General features: G+C 47.0%; 2 protein-coding genes across 11 annotated transcripts in view; one reads left to right on the top strand and one right to left on the bottom strand.

Moving 5' to 3' along the window:
- The window catches only part of CAPN3 (calpain 3), a 72339-nt gene extending 59426 nt beyond the window's left edge, over positions 1 to 12913 (top strand). The window contains exons 10-24 of one of the 3 annotated variants that reach the window (XM_003928961.3): positions 990 to 1150; positions 3100 to 3269; positions 3582 to 3593; positions 4254 to 4462; positions 5222 to 5258; positions 7029 to 7046; positions 8946 to 9056; positions 9985 to 10062; positions 10474 to 10531; positions 10616 to 10680; positions 10977 to 11045; positions 11137 to 11215; positions 11444 to 11560; positions 11867 to 11925; positions 12328 to 12913. In XM_003928961.3, coding sequence (XP_003929010.1) covers positions 990 to 1150; positions 3100 to 3269; positions 3582 to 3593; positions 4254 to 4462; positions 5222 to 5258; positions 7029 to 7046; positions 8946 to 9056; positions 9985 to 10062; positions 10474 to 10531; positions 10616 to 10680; positions 10977 to 11045; positions 11137 to 11215; positions 11444 to 11560; positions 11867 to 11925; positions 12328 to 12354 — 1270 coding nt within the window. In that variant the 3' untranslated portion in view covers positions 12355 to 12913. Of the gene's footprint in view, positions 1 to 989; positions 1151 to 3099; positions 3270 to 3581; positions 3594 to 4253; positions 4463 to 5221; positions 5259 to 7028; positions 7047 to 8945; positions 9057 to 9984; positions 10063 to 10473; positions 10532 to 10615; positions 10681 to 10976; positions 11046 to 11136; positions 11216 to 11443; positions 11561 to 11866 lie in introns of all 3 variants that reach the window. The other 2 variants (XM_074393809.1, XM_074393810.1) reach the window with 2 other exon arrangements.
- Positions 1 to 19766, bottom strand: part of ZNF106 (zinc finger protein 106) — a 98607-nt gene that overhangs the window by 1766 nt on the left and 77075 nt on the right. For 6 of the 8 annotated variants that reach the window (XM_003928960.3, XM_074393801.1, XM_010339586.2 and 3 more), the window contains 2 exons: positions 18360 to 18506; positions 13428 to 17911 (listed from right to left, as the gene is read on the bottom strand). In XM_003928960.3, coding sequence (XP_003929009.1) covers positions 17855 to 17911; positions 18360 to 18506 — 204 coding nt within the window. In that variant the 3' untranslated portion in view covers positions 13428 to 17854. Of the gene's footprint in view, positions 1 to 949; positions 13389 to 13427; positions 17912 to 18359; positions 18507 to 19766 lie in introns of those variants that run through there. The other 2 variants (XR_012516281.1, XR_012516282.1) reach the window with 2 other exon arrangements.

Here is a 19766-nt window from a genome sequence, read left to right as displayed (position 1 = left end):
ACTTAAGGTCAGAATTCGAGACCAGCCTGGTCAACATGGTGAAACCCTGTCTCTACAAAAATATAAAAATTAGGTGCAGTGGCATGCACCTGTAATCCCAGATACTCAGGTGGCTGAGGCTGAGAATCCCTAGACCTCAGGAGGCAGAGGTTGCAGTGAGCTAAGATCATGCCACTGCACTCCAGCCTGGGCAAGAGTGAGAGTCCATCTCAAAAGAAAAAAATATATATGTATATACACGCACTATACTATAAAATCTTGTTTAGCTATGTTTGCCTTACTGTGCTATTGAGCACTAGAGCTTTTTTCTTTTTTTTGAAATGGAGTCTCACTCTGTCACCTAGGCTGGAGTGCAATGGCGCAATGTCGGCTCACGGCAATCTCTGCCTCCTGGGTTCAAGCAATTCTCCTGCCTCAGCCTCCTGAGTAACTGTGACTACAGGTGCCCGCCATGACACCCAGCTAATTTTTGTATTTTTAGTAGAGAAGGGGTTTCACCATGTTGGCCAGGCTGGTCTTGAACTCCTAGCTTCAGGTGATCTGCCTGCCTTGGCCTCCCAAAGTGTTGGGGTTACAGGTGTGAGCCACAGCGCCCAGCTGAGCACTAGAGCTTATTTCTTCTAACTGTATTTTTGTACCCATTAGCCACCCTCTTTTCATCCTCCCCCTCCTTCCCTTCCCAGCCTCTGGTAACCACCATCTCCCTACTTCCATGACATCCACTTTTTTTAGTGCTCTCATATGAGTGAGAACATGTCTTTGTGGGACTGGCTTATTTTTGAATCATTGTTAGAAAAGATGATGGTTTGGAGTAGATAAATCAGAAGTGCCAGTGTTTGCCCTAAAAAGGAAAGACAGGCTCCTCTAGAACCTGGGACCAAGTTCCTGTGAATTATTTTGTTACTGTGCTGTGTTAGCCCTGGGGTCTTCCATTCCCAGCCCTCCTGACCTGCTCCCATATGGGTCTCTCTCTTCTTCCAACTTCTCAGGATGTCCTATGAGGATTTCATCTATCATTTCACAAAGCTGGAGATCTGCAACCTCACGGCCGACGCTCTGGAGTCTGATAAGCTTCAGACCTGGACAGTGTCTGTGAATGAGGGCCGCTGGGTACGGGGCTGCTCCGCTGGAGGCTGCCGCAACTTCCCAGGTGGGACATGCTACTGATGCAGGAAGGGTCCAAGCAGAACAAGTTCCGGGCAGAAGAAGCCTAACTAGCACTTATTGAGTCTCTGTTCCAGATGCCCACTATCTTATTAAACCCTCCCTATTTTACCGAGAAGGAAACCACTATGTTGAGAAGTTTACAACAGGGAGCTAGTAGTGACTTTGAAGTAGGAAACTGTGGGAACAGTGCAGATGCTACTTGACTTACAATGAGGTTATGTCCAGACAGGCCATCGGCAGTTGAAAGTGCATTTAATATGCCTAATCCACCAAATGTCATAGCTTAGCCTGGCCCACCTTAAACATGCTTGGAACACTGGCCTTAGCCTAAAGTTGGGCAAAATCATCTAACACAAAGCCTATTTTATAATAAAGTGTTGAATATCTCATGTAACTTATTTAATACTATACTAAAAGTGGAAAAACAGAATGGTTGTCCGGATACTTGAAATCCAGTTTCCACTGAATGTGCAATACTTTCACATTGTAAAGTTAAAAAACTGTAGCCAAACCATCCTAAGTTGGGGACTGTGTGTACTGTGTCAGTAACAGTGAGGGTAGTAGTGGAGAACCAAGTTAGCAGCTGATGGAATAGTTCAAGTCAGAGATGATGAAAGCCTGGACCAAGTCAGCAGCAGCAGAGATGAAGGGGACAGAGTAGACGTAGGTAAAGCATGTTAGGTGATATAGGGAAGAAATAAGAAAGAATGATGTCAAGATACCCAGTTTGAGGACCTGACAATATTGCAACATAAGAACATAAGAAGGCTGAGAGGGCAACTCACACCTATAATCACCTATAATCCCAGCACTTTGGGAGGCAGAAGCAGGAGGATCACCTGAGCCCAGGAGTTCAAGGCCAGCATAGGCAATATAGTGAGACCTCATCTTTACAAAAAAATTAAAAATTAGGCTGGAGGATTGCCAGAGTTCAGGAGACTGAGGCTGCAATGAGCCATCATCGCACCACTGCACTCCTGCCTGGGTGTCAGAGCAAGACTGTCTCAGAAGAAAAAAAAAAAAACACAAGAAAAAGATCAGTGTGTTATTTTGAGGGGAGTTCATTGTGGGGTTATAGGGAAAGGAATTTTGCTTGGGACATGAAAAGTTTGAGGTTCCTGTGAAGATGTGTAATAGAGAACTGAATATGCATATTAGATGGCACATATTAGAACTAAAAATATTTGAGGAATAAAGGAAAGAAGAGGCCAGGCGTGGTGGCTCATGCCTGTAATCCCAGCACTTTGGGAGGCTGAGGCAGGTGGATCACTTGTGGTCAGGAGTTCAAGACGAGCTTGGCTAACATGGTGAAACCCCATCTCTACTAAAAATAAAAAAATACTGTACATGGTGACGAGTGCTGTAATCCCAACTACTTGGGAGGCTGAAGCAGGAGAATCACTTGAACCCAGGAGGCAGAGGTTGCAGTGAGCTGAGATCACCCCACTGCACTCCAGCCTGGGCGACAGAGCCAGACTCACTTTAAAAAAAAAAAAAAAAAAAAAAAAGTGAGACAGATTGGGCCTGGGATATAATAGCTCAGGCATCATGAACATGTAGGGGGCAAAGTAAGAAAGACTGCCTAGGGAGGTAAGAAGGGCAAGGTGAGAGGAAAAGAGGCCCAGGACCAGATTACAGATACCAACAGCATTTAAGGGGCAGGTAAGGAAAAAATCATCAGCAAAGACTGAATGAAAGTTCAGAGAGGAAGGAAGAGCCACACATCAATCAGTACAGCTCCATCTGTATAGAGGTAGCCCCCCGCCCTGCCAAATAATTAGACAAATGCCTGAATCATGTTTTCTGTTGATGTGTTCTAAACACCTACTAGATGAAGGGGATAGCAATAAATAGGTTCCCTCTGTCTCATCTCCTTCCTGTCCGTTCTCCGAGAGGCAGCCCTGACTGTGTGTTTCCTTTCTGGGGGTGCAGATACTTTCTGGACCAACCCTCAGTACCGTCTGAAGCTCCTGGAGGAGGATGATGACCCTGATGACTCAGAGGTGATCTGCAGCTTCCTGGTGGCCCTGATGCAGAAGAACCGGCGGAAGGACCGAAAGCTGGGAGCCAACCTCTTCACCATCGGCTTCGCCATCTATGAGGTGTGCAGTCCTGATTGGCTCCAGCCCAGTAAATACACTTTCCTGGCTAGGACACTTCCAGGGGTTTCTAGAGGGGTCCTCTGGCTTCCTCAATACTCAGTGACCCCCAGAGCTACTGGTATCAGGCCCACTTGTGTTGGTAGCAAGCAGAAAATATCAGGTGGGCATTGGAGTGGCAGTGAAGTGGGATTGGCAGGATGAGTACCTGGGGGTCAGGCTTCTGCATGCACGCTGCAGTTGCTGGCATTCCCTTCTGCAAGCTCCTCATCGTCACTCAGATCTGAAGCATCTTCTTTTCTCTTTCTCCTCAAGGTTCCCAAAGAGGTATAGCAGCAGCAGCAGCCAGCAGTTGTGTGCAGCAGTACCCAGGGGACCCGAGTCTGTCTGTGGCTCGTTGAGAAGCTTCCTGGTGGGGTTTGTGGGCAGGACTGTAATAGGAGAGGGCCTTGTCCACGTTATTTCCACTGCAGAGCAGGTGCCTCAGGGCACTGCATGACCTGGGACTACCCCCCCCCCAGGATGTACACTTTCTCTCTCGCACCAGACACTCTGCGCATCTCACATACGCCTTCGCACACTCATCCTCCTCCATGCTCACAGCCACACAGTCACATAGATGCATTCTGAGGGTGGCTGCACGCTTGGGATGGAGGAATCACTTCCCTCAGAACGCAGCCAAGTCCTCTAGGCCTCCTTGGGAGTCCTTCCAGCCTGAGGGGCTTTGGAGCTGAGGAGCAGCTGTTCTGGTAAGTGTCCCTGAATGTGGGGATGACACACTTGCCATTCACTCTGAATCACAATGGAAAAAAAAAGGAAGAGGAAGTGAGGTAGGGAGGCTATTTGAAGCCTTGGGAGTCGGAAGTAGGGAGGTTGAGACTGACATGGGTGACCAGGGAGTTGGGAAGGGACCCTTGGAGGCAGCTGTGGCAGGAGAGGGCGTCCCTCCTGAGGGGCTTAGGTCCTATGGGCTCTTCCGTCTCTCAGATGCACGGGAACAAGCAGCACCTGCAGAAGGACTTCTTCCTGTACAACGCCTCCAAGGCCAGGAGCAAAACCTACATCAACATGCGGGAAGTGTCCCAGCGTTTCCGCCTCCCTCCCAGCGAGTACGTCATCGTGCCCTCCACCTACGAGCCCCACCAGGAGGGGGAATTCATCCTCCGGGTCTTCTCTGAAAAGAGGAACCTGTCTGAGTGAGTGCCAGCCTAGCTTTCCCACCTGTTTCTAAAACCTCACATGGCCCACTCCAGAGGTTGAAGGCGTGAGGCAGATAGACATGTCTCCTCCGGGGTCCTGGGATACGCTGACCAGCTGAACCTCTTCTGCTAATCCTGAGCCACTGGCCACATTGCCCCATTCATTCATTCAATCTATCCATCCATTCTGCAGATATTTTTGAGCACCTACCATGTTCCAGGCACTTTCCTAGGCACTAGGGATAGAGTAGTGAAGTAAACAGAAAGAAATCCCTGCTTTCATGGAGCTTAATATACTAACATGAGACAGTAATGGTTAGGAAAAAATGTATGTAGCATGATAGATTTGGAGAGGTGATATGGAGCAAAAATAAAGGATAGGAGGTGTTGGGGATGCTTGAAATTTTAGGTTAGCATGGCCAGGAAAGCCATATCCTGTCCCTGGCCACCACAGATGAGCTCATAGCCCCTGCCACTCTGATCTCTGTCCTTGGAAGATGCACCAGGTCCATGGGTAGGTGGCTGGGTCATGCATTTGGGGGGCTCTGAGCAACGCCAAGAACCTGCTTTGCCTGGGCTTGGCTGTTGGGGATAGTGCTGACATGGGGCTGGTTTCTGGGGTTAGGGGTGTTAAGTTTTGGAAGTTCTTTAGAGGCTGATCCTGGCTTGGCCACCCGGAAGCCAGAGCAAACCTTCCACGGGCTTCCTCCTTGCTTCTGGTGACACTGAGACCTCACATGTCTGTGTTCCTCACAGGGAAGTTGAAAATACAATCTCCGTGGATCGGCCATTGGTGAGTGGTTTAGATCTTATATGTGAAAAGTCCAGAGGGTTCCCTTCCCTGACCATGCAGGGGACAGATGGTGCAGGGAGACTGGGCACTGGCAGAGGGAATGGGAGTCTGGGCTATGCTGAATCCCTCCCTGGGATGCAAATCCTGCTTAGCATGGCTGGAAGTAATGGGCCTTATGATCTGGGGGCCACTGAGTCAGTTCAGGGGCTGGGAAATATAGAAGAGGGTCCTGGGAGGGAGAAGCAGTTTGAACAGTCAGAGGGAGGGAACAAGGCCACAGGAAGGGATGACAAGAGCTGCAGCAAACACTGGATTTCACACATAGAAAAAAGAAAGTAAGCTGGCTCTGGACCTGGTGTCGACACCCGGATCCTCTACCTACCAGCAGGGTGACCCGGACAATTTCAATAATCCCTCTCAGTTTCCTCCTCTGGAAAATAGGACAAAAGTGTGCCTTGCAAGGCTTTTTTGAGGTTTCATCAATGAGACGATGTATGTGAAATGTCTGGCACAGCATGAGCACTCAAACAGAGGAGCTTTTTCACATTTGACACCTTACAAAGTACTTTTCCCACGTGTTATCGCAATACTTGCAAGGTTTCTGAGAGGTAGACGAGGTTATAATCTCTGGTTTTCAAGAAAGGAAGCAGAGGCTCAATGGGGTTGAAGGAATTCTATGAGTTCACACAGCTAGTTAAGTGGCAGGGTTGGAACTCACATCACGACTCTCTAACTCGACAGGTTTTTCCTCACCTCCACACTGAGGCCAGCTCGGGCAATGAGAAGCCCAAAGTCCAAAGCACAGAGCAGTGTGTGTTGGGCTGTCTGTGTTAAGGAGTCTTGTGACTGCCATGGGACTTTGGGCTGTAGTCAGTAAACAGCCCCTCATGCTCTGTAGGGATAATGTAGGCCAATGGGAGGACAAATGCCCTTCTGAACTGTCTTCTGGGTAGTGACAGTCATGGTCATAATCCTGACCCTGTGCCAGTGCCAAGTCTCCAAGTGCCTTCTGAATGACCACAGGCAATTGGTTTTAGTGGTAGGTGCGTGTGCGTCTGTTCTGGTCATCTGGATGCTAGTCATCGGTGTACAGTGTTGATCAGGACCTGCAAACTCAAAAGCTATAGGAGCTGGCACGTCACCTAACTGAGCAGAGCAGGCAGGTGCAGGGGTTTTGATGTCCCTGCACCAACACAGTTGTCTGCAGTTCTCAACTGATACTTGGCTCACGTTGAGGGTCAACAGGAATGGTGGGGCCTGGGGCAATCTGGAAGAAGCAGGGAGCAGGCCCTGGGCTCAGCTGATAGTTGCCATGGGGATTACAGGCCCAGGGCAGACTGCTACAGCTACTGATTTTACCAAAGAAAATCCCCCTATGTTAAATGTTTGCTCAAAGATTTTTTAAAAAATATTCTGTAAGTCAAAATTCATTGTCAGGTCAGTTTGAGTGAGCCATGTTTTTGGTGTTTTAGTAACCAATTTCATTTTCTAAAAAAGGAAGAAAGGAAACCCTAGCCAGAAGATCCTTTTCCTTGCCATATGTAGTAACAGCAGATTATAAAAACAAAACCTTAGCATTCACTGGTGTCTGGGCATGGAGAAGAGAGAAGAATTCTCTTCTTCCTTCACCCTCCATGCCATTCAGATTTCTGGACCCCCGAGTCTCACCCCAAGCTAAAGACAAGGATACAGGGAAGCCAAAAGCCACTGGCTGTTCTGGGAACTTGCTTTTCATTTACTCTGCATTTACTGTTTCCTTTTTTTATGCAGAAAAAGAAAAAAACCAAGGTGGGTGTGTGGGTAGAGAGCATAAAGTGTGTGTGTGTGTGTGTGTGTGTGTGTGTGTGTGTGTGTGTGATATGTGCATGTGTTTGTGCTCATATGCATGCATGCACCAGACTTGCCTCTTCCTTCCCCTCCTTCTCTGAGCTGCTGGGGCTGAGCATGCAGTAATGGCAGCTCAGATTTGCTGGGGGAAGGCTTCATGGCAAGCACTCTTCTAGGGGCTTTTCATGATTAATTCCATCCTCACAACAGCCCTATGAGATGAATACTGTAACTATCCCCATTTTCAGAAGGAGAAAAGGTATGGAAAGATTGACTAACTTGCCCAAGGCCAGCCAGGGAGGGGCAGAGCCAGTACTCAGAGCCAGGCAGTCTGGGTCCAGAGTCTGTGCCCTGAACCACAAGAGGCCATCATACACCAGATTTGGTGCTAGCATTTACAGTGGTGCCTGGTGGTGATGGGTCCATCACAGGTGTCCTCCAGTTACTGGTGCTGGCCCAGACCAGAGCTGACTTCCATTTCAGGCACTGTGCTTGGGGTAAAACTCTCTTTTGTCCCCACTTATAAAAGTAACTACAAAGGTGCTACATTTTTCCCTTTCACGGGTGAGAATCAAAAAAGTGCCCAAGGACACAGAACTAATGAGTGGGGAAAATGGGAGTGGAAATGATGTCTGTTTGCTCCAAAACCTCTGTTTCCTACCCTCTCTCTCTGGTGCCAGCCCCCTACACTTCAAGGCCTGTGTTGTCCAGACCCACACTCGGGCCTGCCAGTGTGTGCCTGGAAGGGATGCTCCATGGCCATACCATGTCCCTCCCACACATCCCCCTCTGACTGACCTCCATTTGCTCTGGGATCCCCACAAGCGTCAGCCGCTTGAGCGAAACACTTTGCTTAGAAGGTAGAGCAAGGCAGGGCCTCTGGGGCCTGCTGGGGAGCTGTTTCCATGGGTCTGTCTGCTTGAGCTGTAATAGATGAGCAGCCTGGAAAGGCAGTGGCACCTGAACCCCAGGTGGGCTGCTTCTCTGCTCTGAGAGGCTCTGCCTGCCTTGTTGCTCTCTGCACTGCAGCATCAACCCCCACTGCCTTGCCTTCCCCTGGCTTTCACTACAGCAGCACTGCTCCCACCAGTGACAGCGCCACATGGCAGCCACTCCCTGCCCTTCTCATATCCTCGTCACTTGCATGAGCATGTCTTAAAAATATCCCTTGTTTGTGTAGCATCTTAAATGTTTTTGCAGTATGATTTTGCATTTGGTATCTCATTTGATCCCCACAAAAGCCCTATGAGGAAGGAGAGCTAGTTTTACTGTTAAAGGATGAGTAAACTGAGGCCAAAGAGGGTATTTCTTATGAGGGGCAGGGCTGGGATTCCGGCCCAGTGTTCTGACAGTTACCCACTGACCATGCCACTAATCCATGTCTTTTTCCAATACTTTGCAGAGTCCTAGAGGTTCCTTGGAGGTGCCTCAGTAGCTGCCATGGTGATGTGGAGTGCTGAGGGCAAAGAGCTGTTTTTAATGGCTTTATATACCTGGTGTTTCTGCAGGAAATTTAATTTGAAAAATGTTTCCATCTGGAAAAAACAAAGTCTACAAAACATTTGACAATCACTGCACTAGATCATGCTGCTTTTAGCATTCTTAACATTTCACATGCTGAGCTATCATAACTCTACCATAAGGAGGAATGGAGTGGGTATGGAAAGATAAAGAACTGAAGTCACACGGCTTGTCAGTGGCAGAGATAGCGCTTGAACAGAGGTTGAAGAGCTCCCACCTGTTCTTTTTCTCTTCTCACTGGACAAAGCTGCTCCAAGAGAAAGGCTGCCCCAGCGTGCCTGTTCACACTGTAATCCTTGCTTCCTTCCTGCCCCCTCCCTACTTCCCTCCTATCTCCAGCCCATCATCTTCGTTTCGGACAGAGCAAACAGCAACAAGGAGCTGGGTGTGGACCAGGAGTCAGAGGGCAAAGGCAAAACAAGCCCTGATAAGCAAGAGCAGTCCACACAGGTATCTGAGCATGCAGCATGAATGGGAATGGCCAGCGCGCTACGGGGGCTTCCTAGGGGCTCGGGATACATGGCGGCTGCAGGCTTCCCCAGGGGTTGTCAAACATCTAGAGATTTGGGTTTGTCTCAGCAAGTTTCCCTGAAATTTGGGATGCTGCTTGGGTGAATGTCCCAGGATGGAGGTTCCATCCTAGGAGTAGATGGCAGGCTGAGCCTCCCATGAAGCCGATTCAGCCAGGACAGAGAGAAGGGGAGGCAAAGGCTGAGACAGAACCAGCTTGAGAGTGGAGGCGCAACTCCTGTCTCCTGATGTTGAGCTTTTCACAATAGGGGGATAAAGAATATGAGCAGAAAAGTGAGGCTAACATCAGAACTGGGGTCCTCTCGAGCTCACGGGAGGGTGTTAGATTGGTGTGGAGAGCTTAGTAGAGGCAGACCTCTGCCTTAGGGGCAAGAGTCTCCAGACGAATCCAGGGCCTTCCTTTTATCTGGGGGCACTTGTGCAGTGGTGCCTAGGGGAGGTTCTCTGAGGACTTGGCCTTGATGACAGAGGTGGCCGGAAATACCAGAATACTCAGACCTTCTTTGACCTGAGGGCACCTTTGGTTGGAATGGTCAGGCCTGGGATGGTGGAGAGGGCTCTAGCGGGCGGGGACTGGGGTGGGGGTAAGGAGGATGTCTGTGTCTGCATGGCTGCCACATCTCCTCTGGCTGGGGGAGTCAGGGCTGGAGAGGTGTGGAGTGCAGGGTCACTGAGGCCTCGATGCTTCTCACTCTGGCTCACGAGGTCTGCACTGGCCCCTGTCTCCAACTCCTACTACCACCTCTAGTCGTTTTAGGTACTTGGCTCCCTTGGCCCAGAGGAGCTTGCCTCATGGGCTTGTCCACCTCTGACCCCTGTGAACCAGCTTTTCTTTGTGCCTCCACAGCCACAGCCTGGCAGCTCTGACCAGGAAAGTGAGGAACAGCAACAATTCCGGAACATTTTCAAGCAGATAGCAGGAGATGTGAGTACCTCCAAGCCCAGGATGCCCACAGATGCTTCCTTCTCTCCTAGATTAACTGCTCAGATTGCCAGTTATTTGGTTACTGTTTGGTAGAAATCATTTTGGACTTTGGTGGAGCCAGGGGATGTGTGTGTAGCACACAAATCCATAAGCCCTTATGTTTTGGACTGCCACGTCCACTGGGGGGCTCAGACGCCTTGTTTGCTCTGAGCTGCCCACAGCAGTCCCCATAGCTGAGGTGCAGTATCTGGCTCCTCCCCCATCTTCCTCAGAAAAGCCCCAGCTTCCTATGACATAATAGCACTGACGGGCATTTTACTAATGCAGCCTGCTGGAATTTGTTTAGCAAAGCATCTGTGCCAGCAGCTGCTGTACTGGTGAACCATGACCCTCCTCTCCCTTCCTCCCCAGGACATGGAGATCTGTGCAGATGAGCTCAAGAAGGTCCTTAACACAGTTGTGAACAAACGTGAGTGGCTCAAACCAAATGCAGGGGGAGGGGGAGGAGTCCAGTTGTCTCAAAGCAGCTCCTCACTCTTCTCCATCCCCCTAGACAAGGACCTGAAGACACACGGGTTCACACTGGAGTCCTGCCGTAGCATGATTGCGCTCATGGATGTATCCTTCCTGCCACCCCTTCCCCACCGTCTGTCATCAGCCCAGGGGTGCCAAGGAAACATAGAGAGAAGCTTCTCTCAAGCCTGGATCCTGCCCAATCAAAAGTGGTCCTTAGGAGTCAGGCTCCCTGGGTTACAGAGTAGGCAGAGTCTCTGACTGGTGGAGGAGTGGAGGAGAGGGTTAAATATCATGACAGGGCAGAGGGTAGGACAGCCCAGGCGGAGTCTCGTAGACACCCACTCCCAATCCAGGAGGATTCTGCTATGTGCCTTATAGCCCTGACCTCCCTCCTCCAGACAGATGGCTCTGGGAAGCTCAACCTGCAAGAATTCCACCACCTCTGGAACAAGATTAAGGCCTGGCAGGTGGGAAGAGAAAATGAAGTATGGGAGTGAAGAATGGGGTTGATCTGGAGATTCAGTGTATGACTGCCATCCTCAAATTTTCTATTGCTAGAAAATTTTCAAACACTATGACACAGACCAGTCCGGCACCATTAACAGCTACGAGATGCGAAATGCAGTCAACGACGCAGGTGCTGTGAAGGAAGTAGCGACAGGGATGTGGACCCTAGGCAGTGGGTGCAGCAATGGGAGGGGCCTAGGCTACTAGGGCCTCACAAGAGAAAGGAGAGGGAAAGGGCTTCTCATTTTCCCTTCCCAGGCCACAGGGTGGCCGAGGGGCAAGGAAGGGGCAAAGAAAATAGAAGGCAGACCCAAGGCCTCCAGCTCCACCTCCACCTCTCACATGATCTCCTTCACAGGATTCCACCTCAACAACCAGCTGTATGACATCATTACCATGCGGTACGCAGACAAACACATGAACATCGACTTCGACAGTTTCATCTGCTGCTTCGTCAGGCTGGAGGGCATGTTCAGTAAGTGTGGGAGGGGGGCTGCTCTCTGGTCTCTTGATCCCTTCAGCCCCCACCCACAGAGACAGTTGTCATAACAGACATCTCACCTGATAATCTCCAGTCTGCTCCATCCAGGCTGAACAAGGGCTAAGGCCCTCTTTAGGGCCAGAATGGAATGGCAAAGGGAGGGTGACTGGCGAGTCTCTGCCTGCAAATCTTTGTGCTGATGAGGGCCAGCACTGGGCACGTGGTCTTCTTCAGGAAAGTCACAGTAGTAGAGGCGGAGTGCACCTAGAACTGGCCTCTGCCCTGTGCACTCTTTCACAGGAGCTTTTCATGCATTTGACAAGGATGGAGACGGTATCATCAAACTCAACGTTCTGGAGGTAAAGCACAGACACAGCACATTCCCCCTACACATTAAAACTCAAGTTGGAGGAATCAGCAAGGCACACTGGACCCACATTGCACTCCTCATTTCCACACGGTGGTGGAGGGAAGGGATAGGAACAGAACATGGAGGGAGGATCAGTGAGGAATGTGGCTTACAGGATGCATGCACTCGAGGCCCAAAGGGACCTCAGCTCCCCTAATCACTTTATGCTGGAAAACATGTACCTTCTTAGGGAAGATGTAGGAGAAAGGAAACAATAAGCCACTGTTTCTTGGAAAATACTCCAGGGGTCTGACCTGCGGGACTGTTCCCTTTCCCCTTGCCCTGTAAGATTCCTAGGGCTGGGGGTCACTCTTTTCTATCTAAATTCTGATCATAGGACTTTCTCTTTCAGTGGCTGCAGCTTACCATGTATGCCTGAACCAGGCTGGCCTCACCCAAAGCCATGCAGGATCATTCAGGATTTCCATCTCACCCTCTATTTCCAAAGCCACTTTCAAAGGACCCAGCAGCTGCATCCCTGGAGGCCTCCAACCACCTCATCAGTCCTGTTCCTCTTCCATTTTACCCCCCTACCTATCCTTGATCGGTCATGTCTAGCCTGCCCAAAGCTTTAGGAAAGCAGTGAGGTAGGAAGAACAAACCATTGTCCCTTTGCCAGGTGGAGGAAAGTGCCAGCTCTAGTCTGAGCTGCCTTGGCTCTGAAGCGAGTGCTGCTTACCTTGCTTAGGCTGTCTGCAGAAGCACCTGCCAGTGGCACTCAGCACCTCCTTGTGCTGAAGCCTCCATCACCTTCATGCTCTCCCACCATGGGCCAGGAACCAAACCAGCACTGGGTTCTTCTGCGTAGTTATTTTAGGAGAGGCCTGCTGTGGGGTAAACTCGCTCAGTGGAATAGGGCTGGTTACTTTGGGCTGTCTGACTTGTAAGTTTGGCTGCATTCTGAAAAAAGCTGATCTAAATAAAGGCATGTGTATGGCCCCCTTGTGTTTTGTTCTCTCACATTTAGATATCAGCCATAGCATGACTGAACAGCTTCCAATCATACACTCACCCATCACCTAGAAGAGAACAATGGAAAACATACACAAAAACAAAATCCTAAAGCCCCCTTTAATCATGCCTATTGCTATCTCTTGAGCATAGGAATTACTCAGATACTTTCCAAGACATAAAAGGAAGGCAGAGGAATAGCTGTTGCTGTAAAAGACATCAAGAATAAATGGGTCATGTACAAGGGGAGGGGCCAGTTATTACCTGAACGTAATGGAGTAGAGATTGAGCTGTCCTAGCTCCTCTGCTCACTAACTGACCTGTCACATGACTGTGGACAAAACCCTGAATGAAGCTGTTTGCCAAACTTATCTGGACCGTGGCCTGTGGCACATCTATAGGCATCTTGTGTTTTCCACCCAGTTTCCTTCTTCTTCGCTAAGCCAACATGGAAAGGGTTGACTGTGAATACGCAGACAAGGTAACGAAAGTAAACAGTCAATTAGTAAAAGTACTTTATTTTCCTCTTGTATTTGCTTTATATCTTGCTTGACAAAGTTACGAAGTTCACAGCTTTATACCAAAATGTAAGAAGGCTATTTGCTTATAAACATTTTTGCAGTCAGGTATCATCTGATTTCATTCTTCTAATCCATAGTCAATATTTAAAAAGTCAGAAACCAAGGGTGCTGGAGCAGCTCTAGGGCATATATTTCTCTTAAATAGGAGAAAGATTTTCAACAGCTTTTCCTCCTTGACCCCCTCCTCTCCCAATATTTTTGGGCCACCACCTTGACTTTAAAGTGAATCTGAGAAATTTAGTCACCAAGTAACTAACAGGGCCATATACCTGGGCTTGGAGGTGAGGTTATAGGTTACTGTCTAATAATCAGTAGGTTTGGTTTACACGAGGATTTTACATCAGGAACTCAGTCTATCCCAAATCACCTCTACAACAAACCCGAGGAACCTGATGATTTCGGGTAGGGATAAAACCATTATTTTATAAATGTGGCAGGTATGGCCTTCATAATTCTAGAAGCTCCCATTTAGGTAACAGAAACAAAATTTATATCTAAGCATAAACTGCAATTATTTGAGCAAACCAAAGCATATGTGCTCTTCAAATCCCACTTCACAATATACTTCAATATCCCCTCCAGTGAATTCTCTTCCATAAAATATACCATTCCACTAAGTATATAACCTACTCCCACCAAATCATCCACATGCCTCATCACTAAAGTTGTCCATTGTATAATCTACCAGAAAAACAGACAAAATAAAACCTGTGTTAGGCAAATAATCACTTAACCAGTAATAACATTGCCTATAAATTATGGGTAAGTCAGGAGCTGAAGAATCCACCGTTAACTCTTCTGGGGAAGAAAAAATTTTTCCCACAAAAGCAGGAGGGCAGTAGTAAGTAATGACTTTCTCTCAAATTCAAGTAACATCAGGTCAACATAACCTTTGCTCTTAACAGTTTTGTTTGCATTGTGTTGAATTGCTTTATAACTGAGTAGAGAGGTATGCCAAAATTATTTTTAACCTAATTAAAAACTTTCACATAAAACTTGAAGTGACTGATACTTTATCAGAACAAACTGTCACTTAAACACTAGCATAGGTACACAAAGTGTTTATGCTATGGTTTTCTTGGCTTTGAGCCATTAGAAGTAGGCAAAAGCAATCAAAAATAACATTCTAAAAGTGGCTCCAACTACTTTAAAGATACGAGTCAGTTTCCGTCAGGTCATTTAATGGTTTCCTTACTTCATAAAGCTACTAAATACCAGAGTCAACACAGATCCCTGAGCCCTAGCTCTTCTCTGAAGGGAAAGATGGTTACAATCAGTCACAACATTGTGGAAGACATTAAAAAAAAGAAGCCGAAGTCCTGCATAATTTTCAAGACACTTGTAAGTAATAAACCATAACCATAAGCAGCCAAAATGCTTATGGTTCCTTTATTTCTTAACAGAGGGCTAGAATGGTTCATTTTGTCTAATACACTAATCTGGTATTAAAAGAATTTCATGTGTTCTTGAAACAAAGGCATTACTGCCACTACTTCAAAAAAAAGTCTTTATGAAATGAAGAAAAATGACAAGTCCAGGTTCCCACGCATACACATACATACAAAGGAACCTGCACACTTGCACACACAAAGGCAGATATAGGCACACAGTCCCACCAAAGCGAAATCCAAATCAGAGTTCTTACTGACTCTACCAGTCTGGAATACTCTCAAAAGTTCCCCACGACTGCCCAACACCTCACCTATTCTTTTCCTGCTGCACAAAGCCATGCTCATCTTTTCAGACATATCCTCAGGCAGGGTAGAAGGGCACTATGCCACAGAGCATTCAAGGCTTTCTTAGCACGCTGCCAGGCAATGAAAAAATGCGGCTTCACTACAGCCCAGAGAAAAAGGCCTGGTATAGTCATTAATCCAAATGCATTTTCCCGGGAAATGACCATTCCCAAACCCAGAAAACAGCCTGGCTTCTCTGGTTATCCTTATAGGAAATGGGGGTGAGAGGTGGGAAAAGCTTCTTAATTTCATACAGAAACTGCACAAATATTTAATATACCTTTTGCAGCAAGATCTTCTTTGTTCTCCATTAAGCATCACATAAAGCTCGCTAGGGTGGTTATCAAAATGGCTTTCCCCAAGGACAGAAGTCAAGAGCTTGTAGGGCCATTTATTATATAGAAGTCAGCCATTCATTATCTCCTAAATTAACTCTTTTTTTTTTCTTCTTGAAGTAGAGTTTCGCTCTGTCACCAGGCTGGAGTGCAGTGGTACAATCTCGGCTCACTGCAACCTCTGCCTCTCAGGTTCAAGCGATTCTCCTGCCTCAGCCTCCCGAGTAGCTGAGACTACAGATGCTCACCACCACACCTAACTAATAATTGTTATTTTTAGTAGAGACAGGGTTTCAGCATGTTGGCCAGGCTGGTCTAGAATGCCTGACCTCGAGTGTTCCACCCGCCTTGGCCTCCCAAAGTGCTGGGATTATAGGCGTGAGCCACTGTGCCTGGCCTCGTAGATTAATTCTTAACATTTTCTGAATCAAGTAAGACCCACTGGAGCCTTTCCTGGAAAAAAGAACACATACTTAGTCTCATACACAATTTCTGGGGGCTTGTAGACCCTCTTCAAGCCTCTCCATGAACCCCTGGTGAAGTCCCCCTGCCAGAGACCCTGCGGGAAGACATGTGAGTGAATGTGTGTGCACTAACAGGGGTGAAGACAGAGCTGGATACTCTACAATCCCAGACAGCAGAAAGGACCATGTCCCAAAGCTTGGTATGTGGCCCTGGGTGCATCCCCCTTATTTTATCTCTCTGAAGAAGCTTTCTAAGTTGTTTGGTTGTTTGAGACAGAGTATTGCTCTGTCATCCAGGCTGGAGTGCAGTGGCTCGATCTGGCTCACTGCAACTTCCGCCTCACAGGTTTAAGTGATTTTCCTGTCTTAGCCTCCTGAGTAGCTGGGATTACAAGTGCCTGCCATCAAGCCCAGCTAATTTTTTTATTTTTAGTAGGGACAGGGTTTTGCCATGTTGGCCAGGCTAGTCTTGAACTCCTAGCCTCAGGTGATCTGCCTGCTTCGGCCTCCCAAAGTACTGGGATTACAGGCATTAGCCACCAAACCCAGCCACTTTCTGAGTTTTGAGGATCCAGAAACAAAAGGTTGGAAAGCAACACTTCTACAAGTTTACTAATGAGTCCAGAGAAAATCCAAAAACAAAGCCCCTCTGAGGGTTTGTGAATTTGGCTGTTCTCAGCGGCTGGGCAGAGACTCTGCTGCACTTTCTTTCCCAGTTAGCAGAGGAGTGAAGGCAAAGAAATGGTCTCAGAAACAAGTTTCTAGGAAGTCTGCTTGAGGTCCTAAAAATCGTATTCAGATGCCTTATTCTAAGCCCTCTCCCCCACCATCTTGGGTGCTGCAGCGGGGGTGGAAAACACCCCGTGAGTCCAGAGGAAAACTTGATGGCTGCCATCAGTCTAGGCACAGCCATACAGTGGGAGAGATGGAGGTTGGCAACTGAACAAACCAAAAGGGTTCAAGCCGACATCAGGCTTGCAGGGTCAGACACTAGAAAGGAAGATAAAGGTACACCTCCAGTTCCAACAGCCTGACACGATCTGTAGCAAGGAGTGCTAGATTCACAGCAAACGTAAAGGTAGACATTAGGTCTATGCACTGCCTCACACTGAGATTTCTATCCACATTTATAGACATTTACTAGGAAGTGGTGTCTGTAAGGACTTGTCACTATGTGATTTGCTTTCTGAATTCCTAAAATACAGTCAGCAGAGTAGCCACTGTTTGTCAAAAATCTACCGTGTCCTTTAGTGCTTAAAGCCAGCTCTGTCCATCTATAAAGCAAAAAAACAGTGACAAGCTCTGCACATAATTGTTAAGAAAGAAAACTATTTGCTTCCAATTTAAATACCTGGCTATTACAAATGGAGAAATTAAAACTGATCCTGAAAGTCTAGCTGCACTTAAAAGCCTGACTACAGGTTTAAACCATCATAAGAACATAAACAAAAAATTGCAAACTGAAATCAAAAAAATATGCATATGATTAGGGTCAAACTGGGTAACCAATTAGGATCTGTATCTTTAATAAACATCTGGAGAATGCTAGTAGCATAAATCATTATATGCCATGCTGTCCCAGAGGCGTATGGTTCCTTAACATCTGTCTAAATCTGTTTAAAACCTCCAGCAAGAATTTAAAGTGTCATCTATTATCCCATAGAGCTGCCCAGACTTATGCTAGGGGTAAGCCTGGCTAGTAACCACTTTCTCCTTCCTTGTTTCACTGGGGAAGGGAAGAGAGTGGTCTGTGTGTGGGGCCGATGTGAAAATAGTTCAACTAATGACTTCCCAACATGGGAGGCAAAAACTTCATGAATCAATTTTGCTGTCATCTTCAGCATGTCGTTCAATATGTCCTGCAGCATCCTAGGAATGAAGGGAAAGGGGCCCATGAGAGAAGTTGGTAGGAAGACAGGAGAAAGTCAAAGCAAGGAAAGCCACGTAAGTCCATTCCATCTAGGATCCAGGCAGGAAAGGCAGTTAGGAGCCAGCACTTCGCTCACTTACAGGAAACCATGTCTTTACAGGTGAACTATTGTCTCAGCACAAGAGCACGCTAATCAATCTGCAGGTTCAGTTACTGGATTTGAAACATCTGAAAACATTCTCTTTAGGCCCTTTCTCAACAAAAACCACCTAATTCTTCATTTCAAACTTCATTAAGCTGCCCCTCAAATCTCTGAATCATAAAAAGAAAAAACTCTAGGCCCTCCCTATGTATTGCAATTCTCAATAATAAAACAAAAAAGGTTTCCTAGTCGGTACCCTGAGCAGTCTACTGGATCCCAGGTGAACCTCAATCCCACTAATGTACCTGTTTGGATCCTTTCCTAGCAGTGAAAAAAGCATCGCAGTTCTTCCAGCGACATTTCAGAGTCTGGAAGTTCGGATTAGTATGGTCGGTCAGTAAGTGTTGTTTTAAATGATCGACAACGCCAAATATCAGAGAGCAACCATGCCACTGGAGAAAAAGAAGATGAGGGGACTCAGTGAAAAAGGGTACAGTGAATGTGAATCAGATCAGCCCTCACCTGGATCCCATAAACACTATGAAAGCAAAACCAGCCCCTTGCTTTAAATGTATTCTTGGCTAGAAAATTCAACAAAGCTAAGGCAACCTTGAAAAGTCTTTTAATACTTTGGTATTTTGAGAAGACAAAGCACCAACATAGCAATTACAACTTGTTAAATCCAGCAAATATTTATGGATAAATTACCTTAAAATTCCCTTTAAACCATATTCTTTATGTTGCCATCATAAAATGGAGTTTCTATCTTAGTTTATTCAATACAAAAGGCAAATACCTTTCCTATAATACTGAAAGCGTTTTTTTTTTTTTTTGAGACGGAGTTTCACTCTTGTTGCCCAGGCTGGAGTGCAGTGGCACGATCGCAGCTCACTGTAACCTCCACCTCCCAGGTTAAAGCAATTCTCCTGCCTCAGTCTCCCAACTAGCTGGGATTACAGGCATGTACCACCACGCCCAGCTAATTTTGTAATTTTTTTTCTTTAGTAGAGATGGGGTTTGACCATGTTGGTCAGGCTGGTCTCAAACTGGTGACCTCAAGTGATTCGCCCGCCTCAGCCTCTCAAAAGTGCTGCAACTATAGGTATGAGCCGGCCCGGAAGTGCTGTTTTTAACAATTCTAAGAGCTGTTGAATGTAAACGTGAAAATAAAAATGTCTGATAAAGAAAACCACATTTGTGAAAGTATTTATTGTAGAATAATACTGTTTGCCATGGAAGCCTGACTTTACTCACAGCCTTTATCACTTGAATCGCAATCTTATGATTACCTACTTATTTTTTAAAGCTCTGATTTTACTTATAAATGTGGCTTAATTTCATGTATTAGAAAGCATAAGCTAGTGTCATGCTTTCTAAGTGGTGGCTCAGTGGGATTACACACCTGTAATCCCAGCACTTTGAGAGGCCGAGGTGGGTCGATCACTTCAACTCAGGAGTTCAAGACCAGCCTGGGCAACATAATGAGACCGTCTCTCCAAAATAAAAAAATACAAAAATTAGCTGGGCATAGTGGCACATGCCTGGAGTCCCAGCTGCTAGGGAGGCTGAGGTGGGAGGATTGCTTGAGCCCAGGAGGTTGAGGCTGCAGTGACTATTGTGATCACACTACTGCACTCCCACCTGAGTAACAGAGCAAGATCCTGTCTCAAAAAAAAAAAAAAAAAAAAAAAAAACAAAAAACAAAAAACAAG

Source organism: Saimiri boliviensis, chromosome 2 (assembly GCF_048565385.1).
Source record: "Saimiri boliviensis isolate mSaiBol1 chromosome 2, mSaiBol1.pri, whole genome shotgun sequence".
Lineage (NCBI taxonomy): Eukaryota > Metazoa > Chordata > Mammalia > Primates > Cebidae > Saimiri > Saimiri boliviensis.
Note: the sequence above shows the minus strand (reverse complement) of the source record. Positions and strands in the feature narration are given on the sequence as shown.